This window comes from Maylandia zebra, linkage group LG1 (genome assembly GCF_041146795.1).
Source record: "Maylandia zebra isolate NMK-2024a linkage group LG1, Mzebra_GT3a, whole genome shotgun sequence".
Taxonomy (NCBI): domain Eukaryota; kingdom Metazoa; phylum Chordata; class Actinopteri; order Cichliformes; family Cichlidae; genus Maylandia; species Maylandia zebra.
The window spans coordinates 35,850,053-35,869,804 of NC_135167.1; the positions used below are offsets into that span (position 1 = coordinate 35,850,053).

Consider the following 19,752-nt stretch of genomic DNA (forward strand, 5'->3'; position numbering starts at 1 on the left):
TGAAAGTGAAAGTAAAACTGAAATGGCAGGGTGCAATCTGGAGCATTTGGTCAGTGCTCCTGAAGAAGAAGTGCACTTATTAGTCAATTGATTTATCCAAATCTAGCTCATTGGGGTAGGATTTTAAGCAGCACCTCCCTGTTTGCTCCATCTCCACCAGCTTGTCTTCTCTCAGCTGGCTTCAGCTGACAGATGTGATCTCTTCAGCGTGCTTGGGTCTGACCAGCGTGTCAGAAGCTTTCTGATAATAGCTTAAATGAAACGTGGAGGGAGGTGTGTCTCTTTGTTTTTGCTTGAGATGCTCATCTGCTTGTGCAACATCTTGTGATTCTGAATTTCACACATTACACCTTAAATATTCATTATCTAGGTTAGAATTGGCACACTTTTACATAAATGTTTTTACATAGATGTGGTCCCCGCAATGATACAATTCTTCTGTCACTTCATTAGATTTTAGGATCTCATCTGTAAAGTAAAAACCATCTTTACCTGATGTCATTTGCTGCCACCAGGATGTGTTAGAGGGCGGTAACCTTCGTGCCCCACTCCAGGAGCTCCACCAAATGATCATGACTCCTATTAAGGCTTTCAGTGGTGGCGAAGAGGCCTCTTTGCATCGCCCTCTGCTGACCCCGGAAGGCAAAAGCGCCGCACCTGGCTCCCACCTGAGTGGGGGAAGTGGAGGAGAGGCTGAGTCTGGCACCAGTGTGATCGCTGAGGGGGATATACCTGGTCAGTTCACTCGTGTTATGGGCAAAGGTGAGCTCCTCACAACAACATGCAATTGAGATTGATTTCTGGGGCCAAGGGATGAGTTGGATTTAATGTCTGTGTTTTCATATCTGTGCTGTCCACAGTTTGCACACAGCTGCTGGTGTCAAGGTCAGACGAGGACAACATCAGCTGCTACCTACAACTCATTGACAAGTGCCTTATCCATGAGGTAGCCACCCCCTCCTTTTGATGTTTATATCTGATAGTAGTATCAGTTCAATGCAATTCATTTTTCCCCCAAATACCAAATAAAATGTCAGTCAATGAAATATATCAGCAAATAGATTTTATAGTTGTTCACAGATAGCTACAATAATGGAAGTTAATTTTGTGTATTACCAATATTAATGTTGTTTAAAGGGATTAGCAGCACAGGATATTATATATTTGATATTAATACATTTGAAATTTAGGACAGTTTAACTAGTAATAATATGTCTAATTAAATGAAATGCAGTTGTCCAATTAGTCCCTGATCTGTTATTTACTTACCATAAATAACAGATCATTTCTAGCCACTCTTTTTCTTTGTCTGTTAAATGTCTTGTGTTTTTGCCTAGCATCATTGAGCTTTGGTGTAAATGTGCTGTGTGACATGAGCCACACTGAGCCATGTTCTTCAGCAGTAATGCTTCACTTCACCCCAGATTTTATAATCCCCATTCTCCCTTGTTCTCAGTCCTTCACTGAGACGCAGAAGAAGAGACTGTTGTCATGGAAACAACAGGTCCAGAGGCTGTTCCGGTCCATTCCGAGGAAAAACCTGCTTGACATTGCAGGGTACCGACCGCAGAGGAGGTATGCACACAGATGAGCAATAGTCTTAATTTTCCAGTGGTGTTTCCTGTAATAAAGACAGTTGAAAAAGTTTGACGAACTTTGTTAAAACATTTTTTTAAAAAGACAGACTTCTATGTGAAAATTATTAAATAAGTGGGAAGCAAAAGTTAAATGTGTTAAAATTTAGTGGCTAATTTTTACACAAACTACTTTATTTACGTCTAACAGTTAAAGAATTAATGTAGACAACAAAGAAGCCAGTTCAAGTTAAGTTTGAGGAAAAACTGTTCTGTATTCATGTGCAGTGTTGTAGCTTTGGGATGATTATACTCTACTGGACTGAATTACTTTCAAACTAGCATATGCATTAAATGTCAATTTAAAACTACTTTAGTCAAGTGAAATTTGCATATAATGTTTTTTTCTATCTATCCAGCAGCACAGCTTCCTGAAAATGGAAGAAAATTAAAGTTGGCATAATTATTTTACAAAAAGATTCTTCTGTGCTTCATATTATTTAAATGCACAGCTGCTGTTCTTTTTAACATCCAAACACCTTAGACAATGCTCGCCTCTGTACAACTTTTGTTTTGTCCTGTCGCAGCCGCTTTGGCCAGTCCAACTCTCTCCCTACCACTGGCTGTGTTGGGGGCAGTGTGTCAGCCAGGAGGAGCCTTCACCAGTTCCAGATGCCCTCCCGGAGTTTGCCGGGTGCCAGGCTGGGCCTGTTGGGCAGCGGGGGGCTGCTGGGACCCACACCTCGTAGCTCCAGCAGCACACCCACCGGTCCCAAGCAAGGAAGACATGTGAGTTCAAATAAGCAGATTGTTTGAACCAGTTAGCAGATATGAGTCGTCAAATAGGAAGAGCAGGACGGTTGAATGTCCAGTGGACAACAAGGACACATACAGGAAGACCAGCATATAATAACCAACTTGTATTACCAGTATTGTATAATCTGCAAGGTTATCAGCTAATTTGTGGGTATTGATCATCTTCAGTTAATCTGTCCTTATATTGTGGATTAGCTATTACAGTTTAAAATATTTGAAAGCTTTTTTCTTTATAAATGTAGAAAATGCAGATTTAATGTTTTTGTTTCAAAAACTAAACAAAATATTAATCAGTTGTCTTATCCCTAAACTCTTCAAAGAAATTTTTTTTTATTACTTCCACACACTGGGCATGTTGAGGATGTTTTGTTGAACTGAGAGGTACTTAAATAGCACTATTCTACTTATTCTGAGCAATAACAGCGCTTTCTACTACACTTCTTATTCACCCAATATAACACCTACAATGCTTTTATGTATTCCTAAGCCCTTTTTGTCTAACATTCACACAAACTCCCACTCCAATAGATGGGCGACAATCTTGCCCAAGCATACTTTGACATGGACTGAACAACAGGGGATTGAGTCGCTAACCTCAGCATGCACTACCACCTGACCCACAGCCCCTCGCAGTGTTCCCTCTTTTCAGCAGACTTGGTTTATATAGATTCAGTCATATTTATGTTTACAATATACTACAGCATGTACTGATTCCTTAAGTCTGACTTCAATAAGTACTAAATGGGAGTTAAATTGTGTGTTTAAAGGGACTGTGGTGAATGGCAGTGGTGTATGTGACTGTACAAAGGAACATTTTGTAGTGCATAATAATACATTCCAGGATGTTTACAGTACCTCGGGCAGCAGAATTCCTTCTTCAGCATGTATTCTGCCTGAAATAGTCTTTTTATTCCATGACAAAGAAATGCAGGGTGAGGAAGAGTAACAGTGGTGGTGGTGTCTGGCAAATGAAGTGAGGTGGATGGAACTCATAGGCAGGTCACCCCACATACCAGAGGCTCTGCGTCAGTGCAGAACATTGAAACAGGAGGAGCTGTGGAGCTGTTTCAGGCCCATCCTGGCACGCTTGTGTCTGGGCTGACCTAGTTCACTGGAAAACTTTCTGTCCCTCCTTCTCTTTCCCTCCTTCTCTCTCGCTTTCTCATCCTTTACAATGGGAGGAAATACCTCAGTTCCTCCTCGTCACGCTGGACCTTCTTGTGTGTGAATGTGCAGTGAGAGGAGAAGGAGGGCGGGTGGGGAAATGTGTGAGTCATATTTTGGGAGAGGTAGCCGTGCCGTTGAAGGAGGAGGGACAACAAGCGAGAGAGGGAGTGTTTAAGTGTGTGTCTATATATATGTAAGAGAGAGGGGGCCAGTCAGAGGCAGTGAGAACAGTGCACAGGCATTTCCTGTTTTTCCCTGGCCTGCGGCGCTGGAGGGGTGGGGGTGGGTGGGGTGGATTGGTGAGGGGAGGGGCATGTGGCAGTGCTGTTGGGGTATAATGGGCAGGTTACAGTGAGGAATTCACGTGGTGAGCGTCTGAGACTGTCATTAGGTGTGGGCTAGACATTCAGACAGGAGTGTGGGGAATGAAAGTATTTAAGAAGTTGTGGTCTTACATGAGTTTTTTCAAGCTTGCACATTTCATGCATTCATGTTTTTGGTCAGTGAAGGTTTTTAGCCAAAGCGCTGATGTGGGGAACGGTAGGGAAGTTGGAGCAGAATCTTTGGTCTTGTAATTTGTGCATTGAATCATAATGAAGAAATGGGATTTTGCCTATTACATTTCTCTATTTAATCTTAACTACGTAATCCACAGGCCAGTGTGAGTTCTGAAGTCCATGCTTATGGTCTGGTACTGTTAAGTTCAAATAAAGCAGGAACTTCTCAAAATTAACTTTCCTTGTATCACAAAAAGAAAAAAAAGAACAACAAACATTTGTCGTGCATCCCAGATCCACATTCATTCGTAATAATGTGAAGTTATAAATAATTTTTCCCCCCCCTTTTTTTTTTTCTGGCAATGTCCTGATAGTGATCAAGCAGAGTTTTGGTGAACATTTCAGTTTACTACATTTTGAGAGCAGAAACAAAAACTTTTGTACAAATTTTAAACCCATTTCCACCAAGACTGAGACTTTGGATATCATTGCACATTCTCTGCTATGTAATCTTGAAATGTCCTCCTCAGGGTCCATGGTTTGCTAATCCTGGAGGAAGTAACAGCATGCCCAGTCGTACCCACAGTTCCGTGCAGAGGACACGTTCCCTACCAGTTCACACCACACCACAAACCGTGGTCACGTTCCAACAAGCTGGTAAGTAATGCCGGGACACACTTACATTTACTTTAACTAATTACAACACTAACATTTGCTTTAACACCTTGGAACTGGCAGGAATGCCGGCTCATTAATTCATCTGCATTGATGGCGCTGACATCAGCGTGGTATCTGCTGACAGTGGGGCAGCTAGAAGAAGTCACACTTCAGGGATGGGCTGAATAAAGTAGAATCCCCCAACTAAATTATATGTGTGTTAGAACAAGACAAAGCTACATAACCATCTTCAGGCTTTGAACATGCCAGCTAAGTGGTGAATGTTGGCCTTTATGCAGTCGTAGATCTAAACAGCTGTACATGCAGCCTGTTAGATTTGTTTTTCTAGCCATTTCCTACTTTTTATTTATTTATTTTCCCCACAGTGTTGCTGCTGCTCAGGACTTTCTGGAACTTTGCCATCTATGCCTATGCTGTTTGTTTTTTGTTTTTTTGTTTTTTTAAATGATGCTATTACCGTCTTCATTTAAACATCATACTGTTGCCAAGCAAATCAACACTCAGTTATTTATGCCACAAACCAGCAGATTATATGTATGAGCAGGAGAGCAGAACAAGAGCTAACATCTCAGCAGAAGTTCGGGCAGGTTCCTCTGTATAGGCATTTGTCTGACTCCAGACCTCATAGGCTGTTGAAGAGGGGACACGCATCTCTTGTTTTTCCCTCATGGGGTATCAGAGGTTACTAGAATATAAAACTGAGTGAGAAACTAAGTAATTTTTTCCTTGAGCATCGAATATTATGGGTTTCACAAAAACACTGCTGCATGAAAGACCCTGGATCTCATCATTACCACTCACTGTTTTCAGATGCTTCCTGGCAAACAGAACCAAATTTAAGAGGGGCAAGGAAGGAGGGGCGGCACTTGCTGCATTTATTAACAGCAAATGGTGCCACCCTGGTCACATTACCATGAAGGATCATTTCTGCAGCCCACTTATTGAAGTGTTAGTAGCAGAGTTGCATTATATTACATACCCAAGCAGTTTGTATGCTATTTTGCTGGTTGATTACATTTCTCCTTTCACATGCTTGTCAAACATGGCTTATATCATCAAGTCTGTTACTGTAAGACTACCCTCTGCACCTGTGTACTTTCCTCATGACTTCTGGGGACTGAAATGAAGTGACTTTGTTCCAATTTCACTCAGTTTGTGGACTTCGCTACCAAGGGACACAGGTCCCTGCTCTGTGCTGACATTAAGGCTTGCAGCTCTCAAGGCAAAACCTGGTCCGCCATCAGCCCAGGCACAGACCAATGCTTTCACTTGGCACAGCTGAGACTGTGAAGAAGTGGTCTGAAGGCCCATATGTTTCTTTGGCAAAATTGTTTTTAATGCACGACCATAGCTGGACTGGCCATCGGGCGTACCGGGAATTTGCCCGCTGGGTCGATGGTGATTTTTTTTTTTTTTTTTGGTTTTATGGGCCGATGATTTATTTATTTTCTTTCATGTAATGGTATAAACAATGAGAGGTGGTGGATTGGCCAGATGCTGGCCGATGTGTAAAAATAACTCAGTTGTTTGGTGGTGGCTATGGCGGAGCTTCCACAGAGGCCAGCAGGTGGATGAGGGAAAGGGGAGGCAGGAGAAGAGACCCGAAGCAGCCGCCAGTCCGAGTGTCAGGTGAACTAAACTTCAGGTAAGAAGTTATGACCTGCAGTCTATCTGGGTCAGATATAAACCAAGTTTAGTTGTAGTTTATTTTCGTTGTGCTGACTTTTTACAGTCAGTTACAGTAATTCGTACTGCGTACTAGCTAGCATGATGGAGTTTCTACAGCTGGGTGGGTGCTATGATGTTACTGATAGTGAACTTTATTTTATTCATAAGGTTAGATAGTAGAGTTGCCAACTGTCCCGTTAAAAAACTGAATCGTCCCGTATTCAGGGAAAATATTATGCGTTTCGTATTGAGCTGAAAAGAAACAGTTTGTCCCGGACTTCAGCTAGAATGAAAAAAGACACAAAGCTGGAGTTATTCTGTGTCTTTACACTGCAGCTGCCTCTTCTCCTCTCATTCTCTCCCCTCCCTCTCCTGTTGCTACTTCAATCATGAAACTGATCAATGATCAGCTGATTGGCTTTTCTCTCTTGTTTGTTTATCGTCCACTTTGCGCCAGAAAGAGGAAACCAGCAGATGTCGCGTTAAACAACAGCAGCACGTTTAAGCTTGATCAGCTGTTGTTAGAATTTATTTAATATTAATTTCTAGTATCAGCTGATGTTTGCTGGAGCCACAGCTGTAAAAGCTGCTGGTCATGATACCGGTTTGGATATCTAGTGAGAGGGAAACATGAAGACGAAACCAGGAGATGTCCTTACTGAATCATCAGAGCTGAACAGGTGATGGAGAAACAGGTTTACCTTTTAGGTGACATGAATGAGTTGAAGGGAAGTTATGAACTGTTTCTGAGAGACAAATAACACCAGGATCCTTTTCTAAGCAGCTGACAGCTGGTAACTGTGCAGGGGCGGCTCTAGCAAAGTTTTGCCAGGGGGCCAGGTAGGGCATTAACATGAGAATAACTTTCTTATTCTCATTTAAAATGTCTTGCTTTTAATAAATAATTATCTGAATCTTACAACCAAAGTTTTTATCTGATGTAAAATGTTGGTATATGTATGATTTCATACATATACCAACAAGACAGTGTGCATCACTGTCACAACAGCGTTTGTTTTCATTCAAAGGCTTTATGGCTTTTCCTATAATACATGGTGGGCCGGTCTCTAGTCAAAATGCCCGGGCCAATTTTTTTGTCCCAGTCCAGCCCTGGGTACAACACGCAATGAGTTAATCTGAGAGGGTGCATTAAAAAATAAATGGCCGGGCCAGCGGTGCACATTGCAAATTAGCTCGCATAGACACATTAGTTGTGCCGCTTCTTAATGACGGTATCTTAGCTAACAACCCCAACTATCAGATTCCACTTGTAATTGGCTAAAAATCACTTAGCCTACCGGTGAGAGCGACATTGCTAGCTGGCAGTTATTTCAAGCAATGTTGAATTTTCCACATTCCGACACTTCAAATGCTTCAGGAGCTCTCCGCTCAGCGCAGCATCAGCACCGCGGAAATACACTGATACATCCGTAGACTCAAGACAGAATTCACAATGCGTTTTTGGGACTTTCAGGTGTATGGACCAATGTTTTCTTTTCTGATCAAACCAGAAAGCTTTAATGAGCAGCTGGATTTGTCTCGCATTAACTGGCTGAGTTAATGCGACATTGAAATGCAGCTGATAGAAATGAAAACCTCGACTCTGTGGGGGTCAAAGTTTGCAGAACTAAGAACGCAGCTGGAATCCACAGCTGTGAGTGTTCATGGAGCTTGCATTTTCACCTGCTGGACATCACTACCTGACAAGTTTAACTGTCTTCAGAAAATTGCATCAAAAATCATCAAAAAGGTTGCCGACCCCTAGTGTATGCCATCTTCTTGTGGACACCTCTGTCGTTGTACAAACTATCCGCTGTTTTCTGAACTATCCCTGGGTTACCAAACACATCAAGAAACTCCTGAGTGAGACAAATAGGGTATTTTGTTCAACTCCAAATTCATCCAATAAAATGATGCTCCTAACACCTCAAACCCTCAGTGCCCCTCAGCTGTGTGTCATACCCCAGCACTGCTTTAACCTAAGTTAACAATCTGAGCTGGGACCTGAAGGCCCGCCTGTAATGTCCATGTGTGCACCAGTCACTGTAACCACGGGAGCCAAGCAAAGTGACCTGTAGTAGCCTCTGCTGATTGCTACTTGTCACTAACAGTGGACAGTAAAAGGAACGGCCATGGCTAAGCTTTAAAAGCACTATCCAAGTACAGAGTATTTACCATTTCTATGGACAAGCTGTGACAGAAATATCCCTATTTTAGAATGAAGAGGAAAAACTGATTTTAAAAAGACCAAAGGAGAGGAGCGAAATTAGGTGGAGGGAGAAGTTGAGGCTATGTGAGAGAGGAAGAGATGGAGGCTGGGAGGGAGGAAAGAGTCAAAGGAGTCTCACAATGAGGCTCTTTGTGCAGTGAGTCCAGGGCTCCCTGGCCTGCTTTCCATCCCTCTCTCACTCATTTACTTTCTTTCTTAGATTTCTTTCTTTTCCTCTCTCTCTGTTTTCCCCTCCTCCCCCCTTCTCTCCATCTTTGACAACTCTGCAGAGTCATGCACACATAAGTTGCTCTCAAGGGTGATTAAAGCTGTGTCTGGCCAGGGTAACTGATGTGAAAGGCTATACGTCCCTCACCCCTCCAACCACACACTGTCTGATGTGCCTTTCTCTTTACCGACATTTGAATAAGGTTCCTCATTAAATGACAAAAAAGTGGTGGAGGATAAGGAAACAAGTGTATGTTAGATGATTGGATGTTTTTATTTTTTCTTGTTTCCAGCGTGTGTTTGTGTAGCTGTAAGTTTGTACACAGGGGGGTTGGTGGGGTGTGGGGGAAGAAGGGGTGATGGTAGGGATTTGGACCCTATAAATAGCCCAGTGCAAACTACTGGGCCTAACTCTGTCTCTCTTTCCACAAGAGATTTTCACTGCCCAGTCTGTGTTGGAGACTCAGCTAGCCTCTTAAGCCCCAAGGGGTTTCTGAGCTTCCTGCTCGAAAATGCAATGCCCAAATTTAATTGATTATTTCTCTGCAATTACAAACTCTGTGCTTATAATCTTGGTATCAAAATAAAGCTAACACTTGTGAAATTTCATCAGAGGTGTAAATATTGAAGCAGATATTACTGTGTCAAAGTTACTGAGACTGGAACACAGAAAAAGTAAGTAGATTTTATCCTCGCCTAATTTATTTATTTATTTATTTTTAGCATATAACTCTTTTAAAAATATGCCTCAGTTCACAATTCATTCCAGAAATTCAGTAACCAACATATAAACATCATCTATGCAAAGATTTATGTTTCTACAGTGAAACAGTGGAAAAATTACAGCACTGTCAATACATGAATATCCACACGTTGTACAAAAAATGTCCAATTTTGGCACACAATTGGACATCATGCCAGTTGAATTTTTTTTTTTTCTTTTTTTTTTTAGGTATTTAAGAGCAGAAATGAATTAATTTTATTAACAGGCCTAAAAATGCTTTTTTTTTTAAAAAATATATTTGTGAAGAATTAACCACACATTTACATGGCAATGGCCCTTTTCTGCTGTGCGCATGGTGCGTTTAATAGACCCTGTCACTACCCGATCTGTACCGGAAACCCGATCGGTACCCCGCATGCGCAAATCTTACGTCACTTCCTCTCTTTGCCAACATTGCGACATTCAATATATTTGAATGATACGGTTAGCGCCCAGTCAGTGTTGCCAACTTAGCGACTTTGTCGCTATATTTAGCGAGTTTTCAGACCCCTTAGCGACAAAGATGTGAAAGTGCGTATCGCTTTTACTCTCAACAAGCAGTGGGTGCTGTAACGGAGTCAGTTCTTCTTTTACTCTTTTACTCTTATGCTGTTTTGTGGATCACAAGGTTTAAAACTACTTATAAACACACAAAGTAACTCTACCAGAGTGCCTATTTCGGGTCACTTTTGCCAGTCCAAGCCTGGGTAAAGGAGCAGGGTTGGAATTGTGACATTAAAACAAACATTAATTGCTAAAAGAAATTTAATTTGTAGTTCTAAATAAACTCTAAATGCATTTAAGATGTTTTTTACTCACTTTATGTCTCTTCCACAATGTTATTTCTCTCTCCAACAACAATAGGTTACAATTAGATTAGCATGACCAATTATGCAAATTAGGCGATGACGTCATTTAGCGACTTTTAGGACAACCAATAGCGATTTTTCCTTACTGAGGAGTTGGCAACACTGCGCCCAGTTAGCTCCTAGCATTTTTTTAACAGCTCTGCCTCCTTTTCGACTACCGGGACAATGGATAATCCGTATCCGCAACAAATTTTTGCTTTTCTCCTCAACAGAGAGCATTCCCCGATTGAACAACGGCGCCGTAAAATAAGAAGAATGGTGCCTAATGACAGGGTTAATAATACAGACTTTATAATATGTCACGTGAAGATTCAGCAGCCAGATGAAGTGTTTACTGGCAATTGACAGTGATAGCGGACATTATCATCACTTTTCCAACAATCCTGTCCACACAGACCAGCATAAACACACTCGATTATCACTAAATCAAATTTAACACACGTATGTAATGACGCTAATTCAGTTTACAATAGGGTTCATTCGCTCAGTCAGCAGGTGGCGGTATCCTCGTACACTGGGGAGTACACTGCCATTAAATGAACAGAAGAAGAAGAAAACCCCTGCACATGCGTGGTACGCATCAGGTAGACCCGATTTGTACGGTCCGACTTTGCACATGCGCAGTAAGGATCGGGAGTCCCGATCTGTCACTATCTTTTTATTTTTTTGTTTTTGTCTACATTATATTAAATGTTTTGTTATCGGAAACATTTTAAGAGATACTTGTTATTCTTAACATCTTAACAGGTACTCTGACCTGTAACTATCGTAAAATGCTTCGACCGGAGGTAGACACCTTTCGCGCATGCGGGGTACCGATCGGGTTTCCGGTACGGATCGGGTAGTGACAGACCCTGTGCACGAGAAAATGCTAACTTCCTGGTTTGAGACCGGATGTAGGGTTGTACATTTCCGGTAGCTTTACTTTGCAGTCAATCGCTACTGCGAAGATATGCTCCAAAATCATGTCCAAAACTCAAAAACGGAAAGATCGCGTTAAATTACAAAGAGCAGAAGGTGGGAACACTCACCACTGTTGTCATAAAAAAAATGTAATGATCAATTTTGACGTTTAAACAGTTTAGATCGATCAGTTGTTTACATCACTCAAGGAAAGCAGAGCTGCATTACAAAATCAGAAGACACATCGTCCACATTCAGAAGCACATCTCTGTATAGTGACTGGTCTTATGATTTAAACAGGCAAATGTTCAACATTCAAACTACAGGTGAAGAATAGTCAAACTAGATGTCTCCTCGTTATGTCGATATCAGCTAGTCAGGTACACACCCACACAACATGTTAACAAACTGTGGAAAAAAAGCCACACAAAAAATTAATGATTGCTGGTAAGGGTTTCTATACATTAGCATTTACGAAGGGTATGTTGTGACTTACCTTCAAAATTACAGTGGTCCCTCGCAGTTCACCTTTCACCTCACTGTTTCGCAGATTTTGTAGTGCATCACATTGTGTCCTGCGTCCTGATCGGCTGCAGACGATCTCCTCCGTCACGTCTCTCCTGTACAGTACAGAATCGCTGCATCGATCGCTAGCAGTGTGACTTTGAAGTGCAGTACTGTATGTCGACCATGTCAACAAAACGTTTTGCACCGTCAAAAAATAAAATTGGCTACTTGATTTCACTTATCGCTGGTTATTTTTAGAACATAACACCCGCGATAAACAAGGGACCGCTGTTTACAGATACTGAGAAATATAACATTTGAATCTTTCTCTTTTGCTCTGAGGCGCAGGGGAAACATATCGACAAGTCGATGAACATCATTTACAGATATGTTGGGTAAATGCCCAAGACATCTATAGAAATGTAAATCGCCGCTTGATTCATTAATTTGCTTAACTTGTTTTGGACCATAAACAAGGCGCTAATAGGACACCGGAAACAAAGCTCCCCACAGGTGTTTCCACACCGGAAGTAGCATATGCTATTGGCTTCTGGCCCTTTAAACTCTGAGCGGCTGTAACTTTGGTTTCTTTTGGTCAATTTGCATGATTGACACCTCATTTTAATCGTTTGAGCCAAACGATTAAAATGTAACAATGCCACAGTAACAATGCCACGTTCACGTCACTTCAACCAATCAGACGTTGCAAGGCCAAAAACCACGTCGGCCCGAATTTACTGCATATGACGTCTGTCCAGTCACATGTCTGTAGGTGGGTCTAAAATGGAGGTTGTCAAAGGAAAACAGCTGTGATGCGGCTAGTTAGGCGTGGTAACTGCTGATAATCACGTGGCTACCGGCGAAAGTAACTGAGGAAATCGGGATGGTAAGCCAATTTCTGTCTTATAGAATTTGCGCCGCTGTGTGGGTTTTTTTGTGGTCTTCTTTGGCGGCTCATTCAGTGAATTTTGGTCAGAGTGTGGTGAAACTTGGTGTTTGGAGTCAGTAATAGCTCTGGAAGATAACTAGCCTTTCGTTAGCCGGTTATATGAAGTCTGAAGAATTTCTTGTTCGGTTTCGTTTGTTTAGGGGACGTCTGCACATTTACGTAACTGCTCGTTTAATCATGGTTTGTTTTCGGTGTGTTTGGTGGTTGTAGAAATGGTTTATATGACATTTTAGCTGAGATTCTGAGGTTTCTGTGGATACCACACATGTCTGGACTTATATTTCTCACCCCGTGTTATAACCGATTAAACCTGATCTCCTCCTTTTTGCCCCCGGTACCGGGGGCATGGGGCTTAAGTGGCTAGGGACTAAATGGTTTGAAGTGGTTGCTAGGTTCCTATTTAGGCTGCTAGACACAAAATTTGCTAATACACAGGCCCTTGGGTTAGCATGCTAAATCTGCAACATATCTGTTTTGGTTTTTTTTGTTTTGTTTTTTTAATAAATTGCTTCCTTCAGGAAGTCAAGTTGTCATCTGTTTGTGCTCGATGTTTTCACTGTTGTTCTTGATTTCAATATGTTTTTGTATCTGCACAGATCTTCAGTTACCAGTGACAGAGCCAGACATCAATAATCGCCTTGAGTCTTTGTGTTTGAGTATGACCGAACACGCCTTGGGAGGTATGTTTTTCACCGATCCTCATATTTAACTGTAAAATACAATGCTGTGATATGAAAAGCTTAGTTTGGCTGAGGACAAGAAGAAGAGCCTTTTATAAAGAAGTGCTCTAATAAGCTGCATAATCAATAATATAACGTTGCCCAATGAAAGCTGTGAAATTTCCAGCGCAGCATTGTGAGCTTTAAGGGAAGGTTTAAAGTGGATTGTAGTTGGTGGATGCAGTGGCTGTCAAAGTTCCCTGTTTCTCCTGTGATCTAAAGAAGCGCTTAATGAATCCAATCACAAATTTTCACGAAAGACATTTTAAGCGGCTCAGTTAGCTGAAGTTGTTATTTTCTTACTATGTTCAGGTCATGTTCTGTTTTTGACACAGGAAGCAGTAATCAGTAACCTGTTTGTGTGCAATATTATCTATTCTGTTTCTGTCATGTGAGAATTGGAACAAATAGTAAGCAGCACACTTTTGCTCTTTCTCAGATTCTATCAAAGTCAGATAGCTGGTGTCTTACTATGGCTTGATCTCCTCAATTGATTTTAACATTGATGTAGGACCTGATTGACCCTTCCCAACACTGTTGGCTTTTAGAGCTTTAGATTTTGACTCCAGACTTGTTGGAACACAACAAGGATTTTTCAGATGCTTTTGATTTTGAAGTTTAAATCTGGCAAGATAGGTCCAAAAAATGCTAAGCTGGGAAACTGACAGCGACTCTGCAGTAAAGTCAAGTTCATTTAAGACGAGGGAGATAAATGGAATAACCACAGTATTTACAAAAAAAACCAAGTTTTAGCAGCAGCTTTCGCCAGTATATTATTAGATATGAGCTGCTGAGCAACTTGGAGCGATGTGACTTTTTGATCCAACTCATTGATTCCCGAACTGTGGGCCACAGCCTCCTAGTGGCCTGCTGAAGTAACACAGCTGTGCTAGAAAATGTTGTTTACCATAAATTCTTATTTTTTATAAAGGTTTCAACATTTTAAAATAAAAAAAAATAGGACTACATAATTAATAAATAAACAACATTTAGTTTTAGTGAGTTGGCAGTCTGAAATTCAGGGATGGCTGATCGAATCAATCAATACTGTAGTTTAGCATGCCAGAGTGTTGCTGTAAACATTATTTTTAATTGATGCCTAATAATACATGTAAACGCATAATCTAACGATATGAACAGCTTTAAAAAAAAAAATGTTTATAATGATGTGGCGCTTTAAATGCTGATCTAAAAAAAAAAAAAAAAAAAAAAAAAAAAAGCCATGTCTTGTACATTAAATGAGCTTGTAAATGTGTCAGTACTGTACAGGACTGTAGTGGATGAGACCTTAATCAAGTCAGACTGTTGTTGACCTGGTTGTGGAAACTATACTCGTATGTACAGTGAGTTTTAGTCTCGTGGCCAAAACTCAGCTGAAGTGAAGACAGTGCTTCTCAGTCCTCAGCACAGAACGATGAACAAGTGTTGCTTTATGCTGCCGTATGTGTGTGTATGTTTATGTATAGCAGAACTGGGCATAGCAAAAAAAACGAGTGCATCGACCTTTAAAAGATAATAAATAAATAAATAAAAATGCCCTGTATATCAGAATTTTTACCTTTTTTTTTTTTTTTTTCTGTTTTCTGAAACATAACTTGGTAACTTAACTCAAACCACAGGAAGTGACCTAAAATGTTTGATGGCATATAGAAAAATATGCTGACTTCTGGCACACAGATGGCCTTTTTTAGACAGCCTGGACTAAAATGAACTTTGATTAAACTGCCTCTCGACAAGTGTTCCTTCTCAATTTGTCATGATGTATATTCCCAAACTGCACAAAGTAAAATTGGACTAAAAAAAATGCAAAAGTGTACACACTTCCATCAAGCTGCTTAAGCCAGTGTTACTTTAACAAGCCCAGGCTTAAAGGCCTTTGGGTCAATTATAAAACAAAATTCAAGGATAGCTTAACCGTCATAGTTTTGTTTAATGCAGTATATTCTCCCGTTTGCGACACTATTAAACAGCAGCATGCGAGGACATTAGCCCTAACCCTTTTTCTCCTTTTCTTTTTTTCTTCTCGTGGAATTAGAAATCTCCACTGGTGTGCAGCTTGATAACGTTTTCTTCCTCAGCCAAACCAGCAGCAGCAGGTGTCAGACTGTTGTTTTCCCTCTGAAAGGCTCTATCAGTATTTTGACAGATGTGTTGTTTTCTCACCATGACAGTGTGAGCCCTAGCCCCCTTGCTGTTCACCGAATTAGCAAAGCTTCATGCTTTCAGTTCAAATGAGATGACATCATTATTCATAGCCCAGAGTCACAAGCTCCACTACACAAGTAGCCGGATCAGAATTAGATTTGGTACACATAAGAAGTCAAATGGCTGTTTTTTGTTTTTTTAATTTAGTAGAGGGATTAACAGGATGGAGGGGCATAGCTATGTGTTTATAGCTAGCGTGGTTTGATTGTACTGATTTCTATGGTGTCACGTTCAGAAATGATAGAGAAATAAATTCTCTAGAATTCTGTAGACTTGTGTGAACTGGTCTAGAGAATGAAATATATAAATATATGAAATATATAAATATATGAAATATATAAATATATGAAATATATAAATATATGAAATATAAATAAGTAAATAAATAAGTAAGTAAATAAATAAATAAATATATATATATATATATATATATATATATATATATATATATATATATATATATATATATATATATATATATATATATATATATATATATATATAAATAAATATAAATATATATATATATATATACATATATATATATATATATATATATATATATAATAAATAAATAAATAAATAAATAAATAAACATAAACAAACTCTCAACACCCAGCACGCCCCTGCGGGCGGTTTATCCTTCAAGCTCGGGTCCTCTACCAGAGGCCTGGGAGCTTGAGGGTCCTGCGCAGTATCTTAGCTGTTCCCAGGACTGCGCTCTTCTGGACAGAGATTTCCGATGTTGTTCCCGGGATCTGCTGGAGCCACTCGCCTAGCTTGGGAGTCACCGCACCTAGTGCTCCGATTACCACGGGGACCACCGTTACCTTCACCCTCCACATCCTCTCGAGCTCTTCTCTGAGCCCTTGGTATTTCTCCAGCTTCTCGTGTTCCTTCTTCCTGATATTGCTGTCATTCAGAACCGCTACATCGATCACTACGGCCGTCTTCTTCTGTTTGTCTACCACCACTATGTCCGGTTGGTTAGCCACCACCATTTTGTCCGTCTGTATCTGGAAGTCCCACAGGATCTTAGCTCGGTCATTCTCCACCACCCTTGGGGGCATCTCCCATTTTGACCTCGGGACTTCCAGGTTATACTCGGCACAGATGTTCCTGTACACTATGCCGGCCACTTGGTTATGGCGTTCCATGTATGCCTTGCCTGCTAGCATCTTGCACCCTGGTGTTATGTGCTGGATTGTCTCTGGGGCATCTTTACACAGCCTGCACCTGGGGTCTTGCCTGGTGTGATAGACCCCAGCCTCTATGGATCTTGTGCTCAGAGCTTGTTCTTGTGCTGCCATGATTAGTGCCTCTGTGCTGTCTTTCAGTCCAGCTTTGTCCAGCCACTGGGAGGATTTCTGGATATCAGCCACCTCCTCTATCTGCCGGTGGTACATACCGTGCAGGGGCCTGTCCTTCCATGATGGTTCCTCGTCTCCATCCTCTTTCTTGGGTTTCTGCTGCCTGAGGTATTCACTGAGCACTCGGTCAGTTGGGGCCATCTTCCCAATGTATTCTTGGATGTTCGTTGTCTCATCCTGGACTGTGGTGCTGACACTCACCAGTCCCCGGCCCCCTTCCTTCCGCTTAGCGTACAGCCTCAGGGTGCTGGACTTGGGGTGAAACCCTCCATGCATGGTAAGGAGCTTTCTTGTCTTTATGTCAGTGGCTTCTAGCTCCTCCTTTGGCCAGCCTATTACCCCAGTAGGGTACCTGATCACGGGTAGGGCGTACGTGTTGATGGCCCGGATCTTGTTCTTACCATTCAGCTGACTCCTCAGGACTTGCCTGACCCTCTGCAGGTACTTGGTGGTTGCAGCTTTTCTAGCGGCCTCTTCATGGTTCCCATTCGCCTGCGGGATCCCCAAGTACTTGTAACTGTCCTCTATGTCTGCAATGTTGCCTTCTGGTAGTTCAGTCCCCTCAGTTCTGACTACCTTCCCTCTCTTTGTTACCATCCGGCTACACTTCTCCAGTCCGAACGACATTCCAATGTCATTGCTGTATAGCCTGGTAGTGTGGATCAGTGAATCGATGTCTCGTTCACTCTTGGCATACAGCTTGATGTCATCCATGTACAGGAGGTGGCTGACAACTGCTCCGTTCCATAGTCGGTATCCGTAGCCAGTCTTGTTAATGATCTCACTGAGGGGGTTCAGGCCTATGCAGAACAGCAGTGGGGACAGAGCATCTCCTTGGTAGATCCCGCACTTGATGGTGACTTGTGCTATGGGCTTGGAGTTGGCCTCTAGTGTTGTACGCCACATCCCCATTGAGTTCCTGATGAAGGCTCTTAGGGTCCCATTGATCTTGTACAATTCTAGGCATTCCAGTATCCAGCTGTGGGGCATTGAGTCATAGGCCTTCTTGTAATCAATCCAGGCAGTGCACAGGTTGGTCAGTCTGGTCTTGCAGTCTCGGCTGATTGTTCTGTCTACCAGTAGCTGGTGTTTTGCGCCTCTGGTATTCTTGCCAATCCCTTTCTGTGTCCCGCTCATGTATTGACCCATGTGCCTGTTCATCTTAGCCGATATGATGCCTGACAGGAGCTTCCATGTAGTACTGAGGCAGGTTATTGGTCGGTAGTTGGAGGGGACCGGTCCCTTCTTGGGGTCCTTGGGGATCAGGACCGTCCGACCTTCGGTTAGCCATTCCGGGTGTCTCTCGTTAACTAGCAGCTGGTTCATTTGTGCTGCCAGACGCTCGTGGAGTGCAGTCAGCTTCTTCAGCCAGTAGGCGTGAACCATGTCGGGCCCTGGTGCTGTCCAACTCTTCATACTGGAGACCCTTTCTTGGATATCTGCCACTGTGATGGTTACTGGACCCTGTTCAGGGAGGTCGCTGTGGTCTGCCCTCAGATCCTCTAGCCACTGAGCATTGCCGTTATGGGTTGCATCCTTCTCCCATATGCTCTTCCAGTATTGCTCCGTCTCCAGCCTTGGTGGTGCTGTTCTCTTATTGTTCCCTTGCCACTGAGAGTACACCTTTGCTGGTTCTGTGGAGAACAGCTGGTTTATTCTCCTGCCTTCTATCTCTCTGGTGTACCTCCTCAAGCGGCTGGCCAAGGCTGTGAGTCTTTGCTTGGCAGTTTCCAAGGCCTCAGGTATGGACAGCTTGCTGTATTTCTTAGGCACCTTATTTGTCTTACCTTTCTGCAACTCCGTTAGTTGGCTAACCTCCCTCCGTGCTACTTTGATCTTGCCCTCTAGCCTCCTTCTCCATGGAGGGTACTGCCCCTTGTCGCTGTTCAACTTGTAGCCAAGCATCTCACTGATCACTGCTGCCGTATTGTAGATCAGCTTGTTAGTGTCGGTAATCGTGGTTGTAGGTATTGCCCGTAGTGCTGCATTAACATCATCTAGCAGACCTTCTGAGGGTACTTCACGTAATCTTGGTAACCGGCTACGGGGGATCCAGGTTTCAAGCTTGGCCATGATCCTATTTTTCAGGTCAGTTCCTCTCACACTCAACGATCCTTCTCCTATCGCACTTGGGGCTATGTACCCAATCTCGGGTGGGGGTGATGATATCACCCCCCTGACCTGGCGTCCTGACTCCTCCTTGCCGTAGCATTTGTGTTGTACCTCGTCAATCTCTAGCTGTGAGAGCAGTCCCTTCTTTCGAATGTTGGAACACTGAGCTACTAGTTGTTTCGCCGTCATTGTGGATGTTGGGTATCGAAGAATCCATAGGTCCCTCATCCTATTCATGTAGCCCCTTCCGCCGGGGTTACTTGTGTAGTAGCATTCCAACAACGCCCTGTTTTCGTCTCTTGCCCACCGATGCCTTCTTGTTCCAGTAGCCCACTTTTCGTCAGGGTGCCCTGGTTCCTCAACACCTGACGCGGACCTTGTTGATCCGGGCGACGTCCGAGCCGGCATGCCTTCATATTTATCTGTCTCGCTCATGTCTGCGGTAGGCTTGCTTAGCATAGGGGGTCTAGCCTTAGGACCCTTACTGGATACAGACGCCCCAGGCAGGAATCGAACTT

At 42.4% G+C, this 19,752-nt stretch overlaps 1 protein-coding gene across 3 annotated transcripts in view; it reads left to right on the plus strand.

The window, feature by feature from the left end:
• samd4a (sterile alpha motif domain containing 4A) overlaps positions 1-19,752 on the plus strand; it is a 74,791-nt gene that overhangs the window by 44,847 nt on the left and 10,192 nt on the right. For all 3 annotated transcript variants that reach the window (XM_014412533.4, XM_014412535.4, XM_014412534.4), the window contains 6 exons: positions 516-762; positions 861-946; positions 1,457-1,575; positions 2,162-2,363; positions 4,585-4,711; positions 13,425-13,508. In XM_014412533.4, the coding sequence (XP_014268019.1) occupies positions 516-762; positions 861-946; positions 1,457-1,575; positions 2,162-2,363; positions 4,585-4,711; positions 13,425-13,508 (865 nt within the window). The remainder of the gene's footprint in view (positions 1-515; positions 763-860; positions 947-1,456; positions 1,576-2,161; positions 2,364-4,584; positions 4,712-13,424; positions 13,509-19,752) is intronic.